The sequence below is a fragment of the Strix uralensis genome, chromosome Z, assembly GCF_047716275.1.
Source record: "Strix uralensis isolate ZFMK-TIS-50842 chromosome Z, bStrUra1, whole genome shotgun sequence".
Classification (NCBI taxonomy): Eukaryota; Metazoa; Chordata; class Aves; order Strigiformes; family Strigidae; genus Strix; species Strix uralensis.
This window is the reverse complement of record NC_134012.1, coordinates 63558567-63573572: the sequence shown is the minus strand read 5'-3', so window position 1 is coordinate 63573572 and position 15006 is coordinate 63558567. Positions and strand designations below refer to the sequence as shown.

At 40.9% G+C, this 15006-nt stretch overlaps 1 protein-coding gene across 1 annotated transcript in view; it reads right to left on the bottom strand.

The window, feature by feature from the left end:
• LIX1 (limb and CNS expressed 1) overlaps window positions 1–15006 on the bottom strand; it is a 39756-nt gene that overhangs the window by 17790 nt on the left and 6960 nt on the right. The window contains 1 exon segment of the mRNA XM_074856921.1: window positions 7169–7337. Within this exon segment, the coding sequence (XP_074713022.1) occupies window positions 7169–7337 (169 nt within the window).

Here is a 15006-nt window from a genome sequence, read left to right as displayed (position 1 = left end):
CGCCTACTTTGCCTCAGTCTTTAGCAGTGGAACTGGCTATTCCCTGGACACCCAGCCTCATGAGCTAGGAGATGGGGAGGGGAAGCAGAATGAGGTCAGCACAATTAAAGAGGAAGTGGTCAGAGACCTGTTAACACCACTTGGATGCACACAAGTCTGTGGGACCAGATGGGTTACACCCAAGGGTGCTGAAAGAGTTGGCAGATGTGCTCACCGAACCGGTTTCCATGATTTACCTGAAGTCATGGCTAACTGGGGAGGTCCCATTGGACTGGAGGGTGGCAAATGTAACACCCGTCTACAAGAGAGGCAGAAAGGAGGATCCAGGAAACTGTAGACCTGTCAGTCTGACCTTGGTGCCAGGGAAGGTCATGGAGCAGATCATCTTGAGTGCCATTAAAAGTCATATAATGGACAACCAGGGGATCAGGCCTAGTCAGCATGGGTTTATGAAAGGCAGGTCCTGCCTGACAAACCTGATCTCCTTCTATGACAAAATGACCTGACTACTGAACGAGGGAAAAGCTGTGGATATTGTCTACCTGGATTTTCAAAAAGCATTTGACACAGTTCCCCATAGAATTCTCATAGAAAAACTGGCTGCTCGTGGACTGAATGAGCAAACGGTCTGCTGGATCAAGCACTGGCTGGATGTACGGTGCCAGAGAGTGTTGGTCAATGGAGCTAAATCCAGCTGGCGGCAGGTCACAGGGGCTCGGTGTTGGGACCATTTCTGTTTAACATCGTTATTGATGATCTTGACAAGGACATAGAATGTATCATCAGTAAGTTTGCAGATGACACCAAGTTAAGCAGGAGTGTATCGATCTGCATGAAGATAGGGAGGCACTACAGAGAGACTTGGATAGATTGGATTGGTGGGCTGATGTTAATGAGATGAACTTCAACAAGGCCAAGTGCCAGGTCCTGCACTTGGGCCACAACAACCCCATGGATCGCTACAGACTTGGGGAACTGTGGCTGGAGAGCTGTCTGGAAGAGAAGGATCTGGGGGTTCTAATTGACAAGCAGCTGAATATGAGCCAGCAGTGTGCCCAGGTGGCCAAGAAAACCAATGACATCCTGGCTTGTATTAGAAATAGTGTGACTAGCAGAAGTAGGGAGGTGATAGTCCCCCTGTACTCTGCACTGGTGAGGCCACACCTTGAGTATTGTGTCCAGTTTTGGGCACCTCAATACAAGACAGATATTGAGGTGCTGGAGTGAGTGCAGAGGAGGGCAATGAACCTGGTAAAGGGCCTGGAGAACAAGTCCTATGAGGAGCGATTGAAGGAGCTGGGACTGTTTAGTTTGAGGAAGAGAAGGTGTCACGTCCGCTCAGATGAGGGGGGCAAGTGACTCAGATTCGCAAATCCCCAATGGAGCGGACAACAAGTCTCCAAGTCTAAACATTTATTAACTACTCACAATGTACTAATTGAACACACGATAGTTGGCTAAGTATATAGCAAGTTGTGGCAAGCAATATAATATGCCTTGCATTTCTTAATAGGAAAGGGAAAAGAGGGAGATAGAGGGAATGGGGAAATACAGATCACCGGTCTGGGTTTCTGCGCTGATCCCGCCGACGAGGGTTCCAGGAGGCACAGGAGACATCCGTCTTTTTCGCTGACATCCGTCTTCCTCGCTTCACTGCACTGTCTCTCGGGCCTCGGCCCCCCCCCCCCCCCTTCTTGATTTATACCCACTTTCCTTGGGTCCGTCCCCTAGGTCGACCTACATACCTACGTATCCCATGTACAGGGAGGGGTAAGGTGTTTCATGGGATGATGTAATTAGCATGATCATGTTAGCCCTCGTTAGCATATTGAGGGGTGTTAACTTTAATATGCATTTTGTGGATAATGAGGCAAAGGTCATTCACCAGCCAGATGGCCCCTGAAGTTTTGTCCAGGTGCATCAGAGCAGAGCCGTCCTGTCTTCACAGGGCTCCCTCCTCCAGCCCCATCTTGTGTTATTCGGGCAGCCTTATCATCTTCGACCTCCACAGAATGCACCTTGTGACTCATAGTTTTCTCTTGCAAGTGTTTGAGGCATTTCTTTGATCAGCCTCAACTTTTGCTTTCTCAGGCTGTTTTTCTTAGTTTCTCGCAGGCCTGGTTTCTCGTCTCTCACAGAAGGCTAAGGGGATACCTCATCACTCTCTACAACTCCCTGAAAGGACTGGACATTAGGAAAAAATTTTTCACAGAAAGAGTGGTCAGATAGTGGATTAGGCTGCCCAGGGAGGTGGTAGAGTCACCATCCCTGGATGTGTTTAAGGGTTGTTTAGATGAGATGGTGGGGGATACGGTGTAGGGGAGAACTTTGTAGAGTAGGGCTGATGGTTGGACTTGTTGATCCCAAGGGTCTTTTCCAACCTGAATAATTCTGTGATTCTGAGATCTTGAGAGGCTGGATGAGTTGCAATAAGGCCAAATGCTGGGTTATGCACTTTGGCCACAACAACCCCCAACTACAGGCTTGGGGAGGAGTGGTTGGAAAGCTGCCAGTCAGAGAGAGACCTAGGGGTGTTGATTGATAGCTGGCTGAACATGAGCCAGCAGTGTGCCCAGGTGGCCAAGAAGGCCAAAGGCATCCTGGCTTGTATCAGAAATAGCATGGCCATCAGGGACAGGGAAGTGGTCTTACCCCTGTACTCAGCACTGGTGAGGCCACACCTCAATTACTGTGTTCAGTTTTGGGCCCCTCACTACAAAAAGGACCTTGAATTACTCGAGCGTGTCCAAACGAAGGGCAACAAAGCTGATGAAGGGTCTGGAGCACATGTCTTAAGAGGAGAAGCTGAGGAAACTGGGGTTGTTTAGTCTGGAGAATACGAGGTTGCGGGGAGACCTTGTTGCCCTCTACAACTACCTTACAGGAGGTTGCAGAGAGGTGGGGATGAGTCCTCTTTAACCAAGTAACAAGCGACAGGACAAGAGGTAAAGGCCTCAACTTGCAGCAGGGAAGGTTTAGACTGGATATTAGGAAGTATTTCTTTACAGAATGGCTTGTTAGGTGTTGGAATGGGCTGCCCAGGGCAGTGGTGGAGTCCCCATCCCTGGAGGTGTTTAAGAGTCGGGACAACATAGTGCTTAGGGATATGGTGTAGTTGAGAACAGTCAGTGTTAGGTTAATGATTGGAATAGATGATCTTCAAGGTCTTTTCCAACCTAGATGATTCTGTGATTCTGAGTATTAAAACCCCACAGTGTTTCATTATAATCCATTTCTACTTAGATAATCCCTATTTGTCTGAAACAGCAAGTTTACCAGTCATACTCCTTGGTGCTGTAAACATTAATGCTGTGGGCCAGACCCTCAGTGGACTAAAATGCACTTGTGCTAAGCATGTTATTTGTGTAATGTAAGCAGGTGGCATACAGGTCAATTCTGGCTTTGATCCTGCAGCAAGCCTATGAGGACTGGCTACTGCTGTGTTTCTGCAGCAATGTGATAAAGCAAGACTGTTGCTTTAAAGTCACAGCAAGCTGAAACATTCAGAGGGACCAAAGTTAAGCGAGGTCTTTCTAGATGTCTCCTCCCCTTCTGTTTGGTGCCTGCAAGGAGATCAAAACCAAAGTATCACTCCTGTAATTGGTGAAAAGAGGAATAGGCTTGTTAAGTGAGTTTAAAAGTCAGTTTTACTTATTTTAAGAGTGGCATTGGAAAAGAAAGTGTGAAGAATGGAGAACAGGCTAAAATGTTGCATAACACTCCAGAAGTTTTCCACTGCTCTCAGTAAAGATTTCTACCTCTGCTTTGAGAGTCTTTCTGGTGAATCCCTAAGTTTCTAGAGGATGTCTGGCCAACTATGTCCCCTTGGATGAGAAATTAGCAAAAGGAGACCCCTTGTCTTAAATGCAGTGTCAGTAGCATGAAGGAGAAAGTTCTACTGTTCCTTCCGCTCGCTTACCGAGTCTGACATGCAGGACAGCATGGCAGCTAGCTCATATTCAGAACTAGAATGCTGAAGAAGGCACAGCACCAAATGTAGCGTTTTAGCACCCCACATGTATGTGACAAGGAAGACAATGCATTGTAGGCAGAACAAGAGAAAACTTAAATGGTCCATCAGCTAAGTTGTAACTCTGTAGCACTCAGGCTTCTAACTACCATGGACAACTTTTATTTGATTTACAAGATTTTCAGAGGAGTTTAACTGGTCCCTGCTGACTGAAGGCAATATGGGTAACAAACACCATATTATTTATATCATCTATCTGGTTCCCCATGCCCCATATTTGCAGTCTTATACATATACATGGTAAAATCTTGAAACATCTACTGAATTACTCAAACCTGCAAGACCATGGAAAGACCATCCTACAGATTTAAAGATCTAAGACCATCCTACAGATTCAAAGAAATGCTAATGCACTCAAAATCTGTTCCATTTTTTGCTCCCAGTTGTATTGCCTGGACTAATAAAAGGTATTACCTGTCCTTATGAAGCATACTTTGATTAATAGAAGCAGGGAAATGCCAGCACGTACATAAGTAAATAATAATTTGGTGCCTGAATCATCAGCTCAGGGAATTTTCAATGCTTCTAACTTTATTGAGCTACAAACCCATAGTTCAAAAGAATTAATTGAGGTAGATCATCTCTCTTGCATAGATGAAAACTAGGCTTGATTTGCAAATGCATTACATTGCATTTATGGAGTCAAAGTGTTTGGCATAATTCCCTTTGGCATTAAAAGCAAAAACACTTGCCAAAAACATGAGCAGCTTGATGGCCAAATTCAGCAAGAAGGGAGCCAGGAACTTATCAGATGGGCCTTATGTTGGTCATTCTAACATAACAGAAAATTATTGCATGGTTTATAGTTACTCATGGTATGCGATTCTGGTGTTAAGTGTCCAGAAAAAAAAAATGGAAGAGAAGATCTTTATAACACATAGGCAAATGAATAGATTTTTTGACTGTCAAATACCATGAAGTATATAATGTAATTCAGAATAAGGATGCAGAACATCATTGTTACAAGGATTACTTATAGCAAGACTTGAGTAGGGACATTTGTAGTTTGTGTGTACTTCATTGCTTAAATTATTTACAGATGTCATAACTATAGTAGATTTTAAGCAATCTGGACACCGAGAGCCTTGATGTCTACAAATTAAGATATTGGCAATTCATTACTAAATTGTTCTAATGCTTACAGTGCATTTCTTTGATGAGCTATTTTCAATTAGATCCATTTACATGCTCCTAGTGTTTTTTCCCAAAAGCATGAACAGAACTGATCTGTATATATCTGTCTGCACCAGCTTGGCATGGGCAGCAACTGATGCAGAAGCAGAAGTAAGTTAGCTTAGTGTGGGAAGCAGGCTGCCAAGCTGACTTTCTTCTGCTTCTGCATTAGTTGAGGTGATCCTGAATTATATTCCTGACTGACTACAGCAGTGTGGTTATATAAGATAAATATACAATCTAGTACTTTATAATGCACGGGGGAGATGTTCAATTAATTCAGAGGCATTATTCAAAAAGATAAAAACAAGAGACATCATGGGCAGGTAAAGGGTTGGCAAAATATGAAACATCATGTAAAACTGATAGCATGCAAGGCAGCATAAGAAATTAGTGAAGAAAAGGTTTTAAAAATTTGCTGGTTTTCTTTCTTGTTTCATATTTTCAAAGACTAAAATATTGAAACTGTCTTGCTTTGGCATCATCACAAGTTTTTGAAACATTTTAGATTGAGGAAATTCTAGGATATTTTAAGCAACTCTGTAAACAGTATTTCCAACAGTTTCATAATGAGGATTAACTCATTAAGAAAAGTAGATCCAGAATGTTCAGAAGACTCTGTGAAGAGCACCCCTGTGCCCCCCGCCCAAGCTCTGAAAAATAACCTTATTCCTTACAATTTTTAAACTAAAAGCACTATTAGTTTAGCTTCTTCCAAAGTAGTTTTCTGCCATTTTAATTTGATTAGATTCTATATGTGTTGCTGAAAAGTTATTTCTGATCCTGAGCTGCACAGCATGAGAAATATGAAGCACTGAATTCACCACAAAGCAATGTGCTTTCTTAAACAACTTTAGTCCATTTCAGTAACATTTTAGAAGTTTTGGACTACCAGTAGGTCGCTCTTCCAAACTCCTCATGAGGCAAAAACTCCTGCAGAAATACAGGAAAATGAAAAATCTGAATGCCTGTCTTCTGTCATGAGAGAAAAAAATCCTAATCTGACCACACTACAAATCCAGAGAATTCAAGGTCATTTTTAGTGTTTTGTTTTCTTGGGGGGGTTGGAGATAGGAGTTTTGCTGATTTATACTAAGCTAGCATCTTGCCTTGAAAATTAAAAGCTAAGAAAAGAAAGATCCTGTACAGTAGAAGACTTTTGTTACCCTGTGCATCTAAATTTGAGTACAATTTCCCAGCTCCAGTCAAAGCCATTGTAAACCATTATGGTTTGCTCAGTCTCTATCCTAGTTGAGGTTGTAACTCTCCTTTTGTGAACTGAAAGAACCCATAGCACATGGCTTGTTTCCTTTAAACTCTGAGAAGACATTCCAGAAAGCACATAAGGCAAGATTTGCAATCTCCAAACTGTTATTTGGGTCTGTTTAACAGAAGGGCTGAACTATAGTCATTGGAAAGATCCATGGATGTTTACCAAACTGGTTAAAATGCTTGGAAAAACAAAGATTGCCTCAGGTTCTAGATCTTAATGGATTACATATATGCATTAGATTACAATGAATGAGTAGCTGTTGAAATTTAGGTGCACATATGAGAATACTGCTGCAATGGCCCTTGTGGAGGTGAAGGATTGATGCTGGTCTTCAGCTGAAGATTAGGCATCTATGGAGAGTTTTCTTATTTTCTGAAGGAAAGAAACCACACACAGTTTTGTCTTAGATTGAACTGACAGACGTGCTTGAGATAATCATAATCTCTTTTGTTATAGATATGACCGGAAACCAGAAACTAGACTGGTAAAAATCATTCTGTACTCAGTTAATTATTTTCCTTCAAGTAATTTGCCTCTCTCAAATTGCTGGGAGTTGGAGAGAGAGTATGAGGCTAAAGAAGCCAGGTGTGAAACTGCATTGTTACAAAAATAGACATGGCCATGTATCTTTTATGACAAAATCCTCTTCAGAAGAAAATTTCCCCTTGCAAAGATTGGAATACGCTGCTTACCTGAAAGTTACAAAAGCAACTTCCTTCTGGCAAGGTAACTTAATACACAAACAGTGGGACCAGGGAGCTTAGTGACTCATATACAATGATGCCTTCACTTGGAAATACAGCTTTCTTCTTCTGTTTGCTTTCCCAGAACTCCTGCAATATTGCTACGACATTCACGGTCAAAGACATAAAAATGCTGAATGTAGGATACTGTCTAGGTCCTTGATCTTGACTTGGTGTTTTCTGTATTGAAGAAGAAATGTAGACATATGAGCTTCATACTTTATATATCTTTACCAGTTTAAAAAATTCTTTGATTGTCCCTGGTATGAAAAAGTGATCGTATTGCAGAAACATAGGCTGAGGAATTAATTCATTCTGGGTCAGCAGTGTCGTTCTTTTAACTCAGTATTGAGAACAGCAGGAAAGGAGCAGCTCACTTTCAAGCAAGTTAAAATGTTGTATTCTAATTTTACCCATTCTCAAGAAAATCATGCTCACCCAGAGAAAGCAGCTTTTAATGCAAAACTTTATGAAGTGGCCTTGCTAAATGTGTTGTGTATTATGACGGTAATATTTACAGGCTAATCTGAAAATGGAAATATGGAAGTTGGAAATTCAGCTGACAGCATGGCTATTGATGTGGTGCTCCAAAGTTTTGGATTCTGCGGTGGTGTCCTGGTTTAACCAGGATAGGGTTAAGTTTCCCCAGCAGTGGGGGGGAGCTCTAGCCGGGTTATTCAGATACCATGGGGACATCACATCCTGGCAGGTCACATTTTTTCCTGGCGCGGAGCGCGGTGCACTCGTGGTTTTGTACATCGTGCTTCAAACTGCTGTATTTGGTAGCTATTTTGCTCTGTTCATTGCTATCACTATTACTGTTATTGTTATTGTTGTTGTTTGTTGTGTTGCTATTGCATTGTTGTATTAAACCTTTCCTTATTTCAGTCTTGGGGCTTTGTATTTCACTCCCTTTGTGGGGGAGGGGCAGCGGCCGCGTGGTCTCAGACCCCGGCAGGGGCTAAACCACTACAGGTGGACTTTTTTCAAAGACTTTTGCTTTGGATTCAAACAGGGTTTTGTAGCTAGTTTATCAAGACACCTTTTACAAAGCCAGCTGTGCTGTAGCTCAGAGATAAGTTCCTTTTCTAAAAGATGACTACAGAAGGAAGAGCACGATACAGAGGTTCTTTTTAGCTTTGTCAAAGCTCCACCAATATTTGTTTTAGACCTTGCCAGAAAAGCCAGTCTACTCGAACAGTTATGTAGGATGTTTGCCATAAGAATACATGCTGGTTTTGATAGTAATTCCTCACACAAAAATTAAAAGGTTAAATTAGAAGGTAAGAACTGAAGTTCTTACTCTGACCTTCCAGTGGTCACCCAGTGTCCACCCATAGTGTCACCCAGGTGGTAGCTCATATACAGTGTAAGGATGGGGCATTACTCTATTTCCTGCAGTGTGAACCATGTGATCTCCATTAGTGTCTTCTGCTCCACTAGTCTCATATGCAAGAGCTTTTCTTGGGCATTTACGAGGGCAGGAGCAGAGAGTGTAACCATCACTAGCCTCCTTCTCCTTTGTGTGCTGAAACCACGAGGACATGCAAGAAGCACAGTCTTTGCTCTTGGGAATTGAGGGAGAGCAGTTGGATTACACTACTCTCTACCACTGGAATGGTAATCACAGATGCAGCAATAGTGTTGGTGTCTACTAATTCTGGCATTTTGCGTGTTTAAAGCTACAGAACTGTCATGGCACCTGAATATTGTTTCATCATAAAGACAGCTGAATAAAAGTATTTGTAGCAAGAAACACCTTGGGATGCTGATCTGTCAAGGTACATCTTGACTTTATGAAAAACTGAAATACAGAAAAACCAAAGAAGCTGTCTTCTGCTTTTCTAAATTAATCCCCTCTTGACAATAAGACATCTTTAGAAATCTCTTTAGATCTTATTGTGGAGGGTTCTGTTCTAACCACTGTCGATCTCTAAAATTCAGTACTCAGTGATCCAGAGAAATTAAGTTGTTTTCCAGAATTGTTGACTCGTTTTTACACTCAGTAATAAACTATAAGTAACATGATGGGAGAAAAATCGGACATTTACCCGGTTAAACTGCTAGCAGAACAGACCCCAAGAGGTAATCCACCTTGATCAAGAGTGCTTCAGAAACTAGTCTCTCTGCATCTTTTATGAACCTTCTGTTCCACAGAACATTCACATATTGTTTTGCTGATTAAGGATACCAATTAAACTCAGACACCAGAGTGAGAAGAGTAGGCGTATTTTACTGGTGATAACTAAATAATGTAACAGAGTAATACAGAAAACATGCAGTAAGAAAAGAACATGCACCTAAAGCAACAAATAGGAAAATACAGGGTAACGCATCAAATCATTACTACATGAGAGAGAGAATAGTGATTAAGAAAGATACATCACCACTTGCATACGTATCCAGATCTGCAGTCGCTGGGGAGCCCTGGTTACAGCAAGGATTTGGAGAGCCTGTCCCGGCAAGTGGGAAGTCCTATGCGATGCATCCATCCATAGGTGAGGCATTCAAAGTCGCTGCAAGTGGATCCAGCCTTATATACTAGTGATCAGCAAGCCAGAATAACTGGCACCTTTGTTTTGAATGGAAAATTTCTGGTTACATTCTGCTGTTGGATTCCACCCAAAGCCTGGCCACGGCTCAGCAGGGGAAACCAAGGGAGTTTCTAACAAGGCCAAATACTTGGGTTCTCAGTCTTGAACAAGGCTGAGCAAGGAAAGTTGGATACATTCACTCAGCCTTTCATCCTCCCTACTGATTATATTCTGTCTAAGCTGTATCTTTCACTGGTGAGTTTACATATTTTGTTAATGACTACATGCTAAGTTAGCAGCTTTGGCTTGGGGCCTGTTGTTCAAGCTTCAGTATTTCAATGCTTTAGCATTTTTTACATCAGCATTAGTGGGTTGTTATAACTTAGTACAATACTTACTAGCACAATGGTTATCAGTTATAAAATATACAGGATTCATCTATAGGTCAACTCTGGCTTGGGCCTGTTGTCCAAGCCTTAGCACTTCACATATGTATTAGGTAACAATCTAGTTTAAAACCCATTAAGTGAAAGCTGATAGTAATTCAGCATTTGGACTGCCTGCCTTTCTCACTTGACTGAAAGTTTCCACTCCAGTTCCAGTTTTCTGCAAACTAATAGTCACAAGACATTTTAAGCATGCTAGAGAAGTACCTCTTTTACTGTCATCCACCAACAAAAATGAGGTAGTGTTTCCACTTTTGTTGAAACATGCTGTCACAACCTCTACAGATAAAGAAATATTTAACCAGGGGACAAATAATCAGTGAGCAGCTGTTACAGGTTAAACTAATATGACTAACACTTAAACAGTAGTTGAGCAGCAATACTTGTTGTCTGACTGTCCTGATCTGATATCGGGGCGGGTTCTTAAATGATCCCAAGAGCGAGATTAAGACACAAACGAGGTCAGATGCTGTATAACCTTGTGAACTTTATTTCCCGTAACAATTAGTAATAGCGATAGGACAGAGAGGAAGAGGAAGGAAAAGTCAGAATCCCTAAGCAAGAAAACGGTAGATACGCAGCTAATTACCACCACCACCAGGGATCCAGTGATGTTGGCTCGGGCTCGGTGCAGGTGATGGTGCTCCAAGCTGCAAGCTCCGCTGAAGTCCCGGCTCCAAGTAACAGGTGTCAAAGAAGGTGCAGCAAGAGAGGAGTACGCAGTCCTTTTATTGTCCCAGTCCCCACGATTCCTCTGAAGAGTCCGCCCATTTCCACGGAGCTCATTGTAATATGTGCCGCCCCGTGGTCCTCCATAGGCGCATGCCCAGGTGTTCATGGTGGTCGTGCTGGCTGGGGTGGGGGGGGTCGACCTGCGGTGCCTTCAGCCTTTGCACGTCTTCCTCGCCTCGACTTCCTCTTCACCCATCTCGCGCGCAGGTACAGCTTGGCAGGCACTGCCAAGGCTGTCGTTGTTCTTGCTTTGAGCGGATGTCGTGGTTTCAGCCGGGACTCTGCGTCTCCTCCAAAGCGTACTCCTTCAGAGCCACAGGATGCTGAGGCCGAGAAGTGGTAGTCGTGAAGCAGCAATGTTGAGACAAACAAAGTCTAACACAGTTCCTTACACTGACAAAGGAAGTTCATATACATAGCAAACTATGCAGTGATCCAACACTGCAGCTGGATATCTCTGTAATTAAGTGCCTGGTTTTGTACAGAAGTGGATAAGGAGCAGTCATAAAACTTGCTTTAGCTTTGGGGATGTCAGTATCTGTCTGGGAAATACTTGATGATGTGTGTGTGGTGGTAACATCTCAAATTACCACTACAGTTTTTGCTGTGATTTTTCAACCCTAGCCAAAGTTAACACATCAAAACACTGATGTACACAAAGCTGTATCAGGTTAACTGTGAGATGTGGCCACAGTATCATTTTTAGTTATAGTTTTTTGTGAGACTGCTTTATGATTTGAACCAGTATGTTTATTGTAAGTTTAAAACAGCACAGCAATTTCAAATAGACAACTAAATGAATTTCAGCTAAACTAGTAGAAATTCTGTGTATATATAATGCCTAAATGCTTCATCCTAAATTATTCATACATTAAACATGTTACGAGTTTCTAAAAGTTGTCTACTAAAAATCTTTTTAATTTTATAACACTGTATTCCTGATAACCATTAATTTGTATATTTTCATTATGTATCATGTAGATTTGTATTAATTTAAGAAGGCATGAAAAATGTGTGCATGTTTTCAGGTGTACAATTAATTGTGCTGTGGTACTGTTCTGAAATGGTACCATGATTACTAATGTTTTATTAAGATCTCCCATTATTCATTCCTCCTGTAAGAACATGCATTCTTTGGTATAATTTTTAAACACTCCAGGCAGAATATTGTTTGATCATACGCTGTGTTTTGTATCCAACTAGTCTAACAATGCAATGTGTTAACCATGAGGATTTTCAGAAATAGTAGCAGTACATAAATGAAGCAGCAAGGTTTGCTTTCACTTGAGAGGTTTAGTGAAAGAGGACACTGCAATTTGTATCTCATTTTGAAAGGCCATTCTCATTCTTGTAATTGCTTTTTGTATTTTGAATGATGCCTATGAAATGGATGAGTTTTTAAAATAATGATTATACTATTTATATGCCTTGAGAACCACTTTTTTCAGCATTAAATTATCTGTGCTTTATAAATTCTTACTTTGTGTGCTGTGGGATCACTGAAACGGTTAACTGCATTGATTTTATTGAAGTCAATGCCAAGTCTCCTGTTCAAACAGACAACATGTTATCCCTAAATCTGTGTGTGTTCCCTCCATACCTACCCAGATCTTTCTCAGTTGGGAGTTTGTAGTAATAGAAGTATTACTGAGTTTAAAGGCAAGAATTTCCTATATCCTTCTTCTTTAGTTCTCTCCCATCTGTGAATATTAAGGGTTTCAAAATAGTCTATTTTATTTTGGCTATAATGTCTAGTTATGAGGTGAGGTTATGTTTTCTGTGCCTTTCTCTACCATGCTTTTTAAACAGCTGAAAAAGGACCTTGTCCAGAAGTTAAGCATTGTACCTGGTGAAGCTCTCCTAGGGTATCCTCTTTGAAGTTCTACTTTGCAAGGATTGTTTTTATTCCTGGAGCAGGCTGCTTGGAAGCTCAGAGTTCTGACAGCAGAGATACATGTGTTGGTCTATTGCATTTAACCTAAATGAGTCCTGAGCTTTTTTCAGTATTCATAAACACTGTTTTATGTGAATCAGATTTCGAAGAGGATTAAATGATTAAACATATGTTATATTATGGCATTATTTTCCATTTCATTCCTCACCTTTGAGCAAGAGATGCCTTGGCTCCACTCATGGAAGTCTGTGGGTCAAATAAAGTATCATTCTGAGTGGGAAACAGAACTCTGGTCTGAATTATATCAGTAAGTTTTTACCACTTTTATGATAGAAAAAAAATTAAAAATGGGTTCCAAAATTCTATGAAGTCTGGTTAGGTACTCCTCTCAACCAAGACAAAAAAATAAGACCATGAATGTCCAACTGAAAGGGAGGTGTTTTGTCTAAGAGTAGAAGGGCTATGCAGTGAAGTAGAATGGAATCATATACTTAACAACATTTTGCTGTCTTTGTAGATTTAATTTAATATCTGAATGCAGACAAAAATACAAGCTTTTTGAATTAAATATGTGTCGGGGTCACCATTAGCCGGGGTCCTTATTTCTCCGTGCGGGAACAGAAACAACGCAACACCAATGTGATGATCAGGTCGTCCATCTTTTTTTCTTATTCCTTTTCTGGTTACATTTATATTCTACTAAGTTCCGTACACGCACTCATCTATCTTCTAATAGGCTACAGGTCATCTACACGCGCTGTTCACGTGCCTCTACAAGCATTTGCATTGGTTAATTGCAATTAGCACGTAAAGCCCAAAACTTGCCAAAACTCCCTTATCTCAATCCCTGTTTTGCTCAGACTTGTGTGCTTTTGCTGACCACAGGTGTTTCTCACTTATCTGCTATCTTGTGTGTTTTTGCCAGCCTTATTTTGCTGGCCTTGTCTTCGTCCTTGCATTCTTCTGTCTGCACTAACTTTCTCCCAGAGCGGCCCAGACTCCTACAAATATGTAATACAAAATTTATTAAAATAAAATTTATTTTCTTTAGTGAGAGGCTACTGAAGTTGTCCTACATGACTTAAATCAATCTGTGGCACATAAACAATAAAACTGTAACATTCAAACAAAGATTATAAGTTCAAGTGGACCCTTCTGCAGCTGCATGCATCATAGGGAAACTGTTAAATTAGTTTCAGACTAACAAACAGATATTATTTAAATCTGTAGAGAAAAGGTGAGCAACTGAGGTAGGAACCAGCAGTTTTTTAATGGAAGGTTTCATATCTTCTCTTTCAATTAATTTTTCATACTTTTAAATTAACAACTGGATAGCTTTAGGGAAAAAAAATGTTGCAAATATAAGTAGGCAATGTCTTAATTTTTCCATGACCTTCTTACATTTCTATATGTTATCTACAAGTATGTTAGTAATGATTTCATTAGGATATACTGGTCCCCATGCTATATTTTCTATTCTCCATGTATAGCATATATTATTTGATGTAGTACAAATAACAATAAGACCCAAACCTCCACTAAACCAGAATGAAATGAGGCATTAAGAAAATATTACCATGTAGCAAGTACTGGAGCATAAAGAATATGCTGAGGGGCCTTCAGGGGCCTATTTCCTTCTCCACAAAGGACTGAAATAACTTTGCAAAATGTTCACAAAGCAACTAACTACAGTGTAATTCAGCTAGGAACCATGAATTCAAGTTATTTGTGGAATTACTTAGCTTTTTCCAAGCTAGATAGTAGCTTCTACTGGATACCAGAGATTTTTTTAATATTGAAACAAGGGCATAATAAGATACAGTGGTTAAAAACTCTTGTCCAACAAATTCAGGCATGAAACAAGGTGATAACCTCCAACTGAGGTAAATAAACTTGGGAACACTTTACCAAATGTAGGAATTGATTCATGGTTGCTTCAATTTCTACAGTGATGCTACATTACATTTGAAACTTAGTTTTCTGATTAATTCTCTAGGCTGTGTAAGAAAAGGGAAAAGGTGCTTCTCTTTCTGGTTGTTCTGCTCGTCTTTCACTGGCCTGCATTAGTCTCAGAAGTGTAGTAAGACTACTGGGACTAGCTGAAAACAGAACAGGAGAGAAGGGACCAGTGGTGAGTTATAGCACAATAGGGCTGGAAGGGCTGGAAGGAGGATCTCAGGA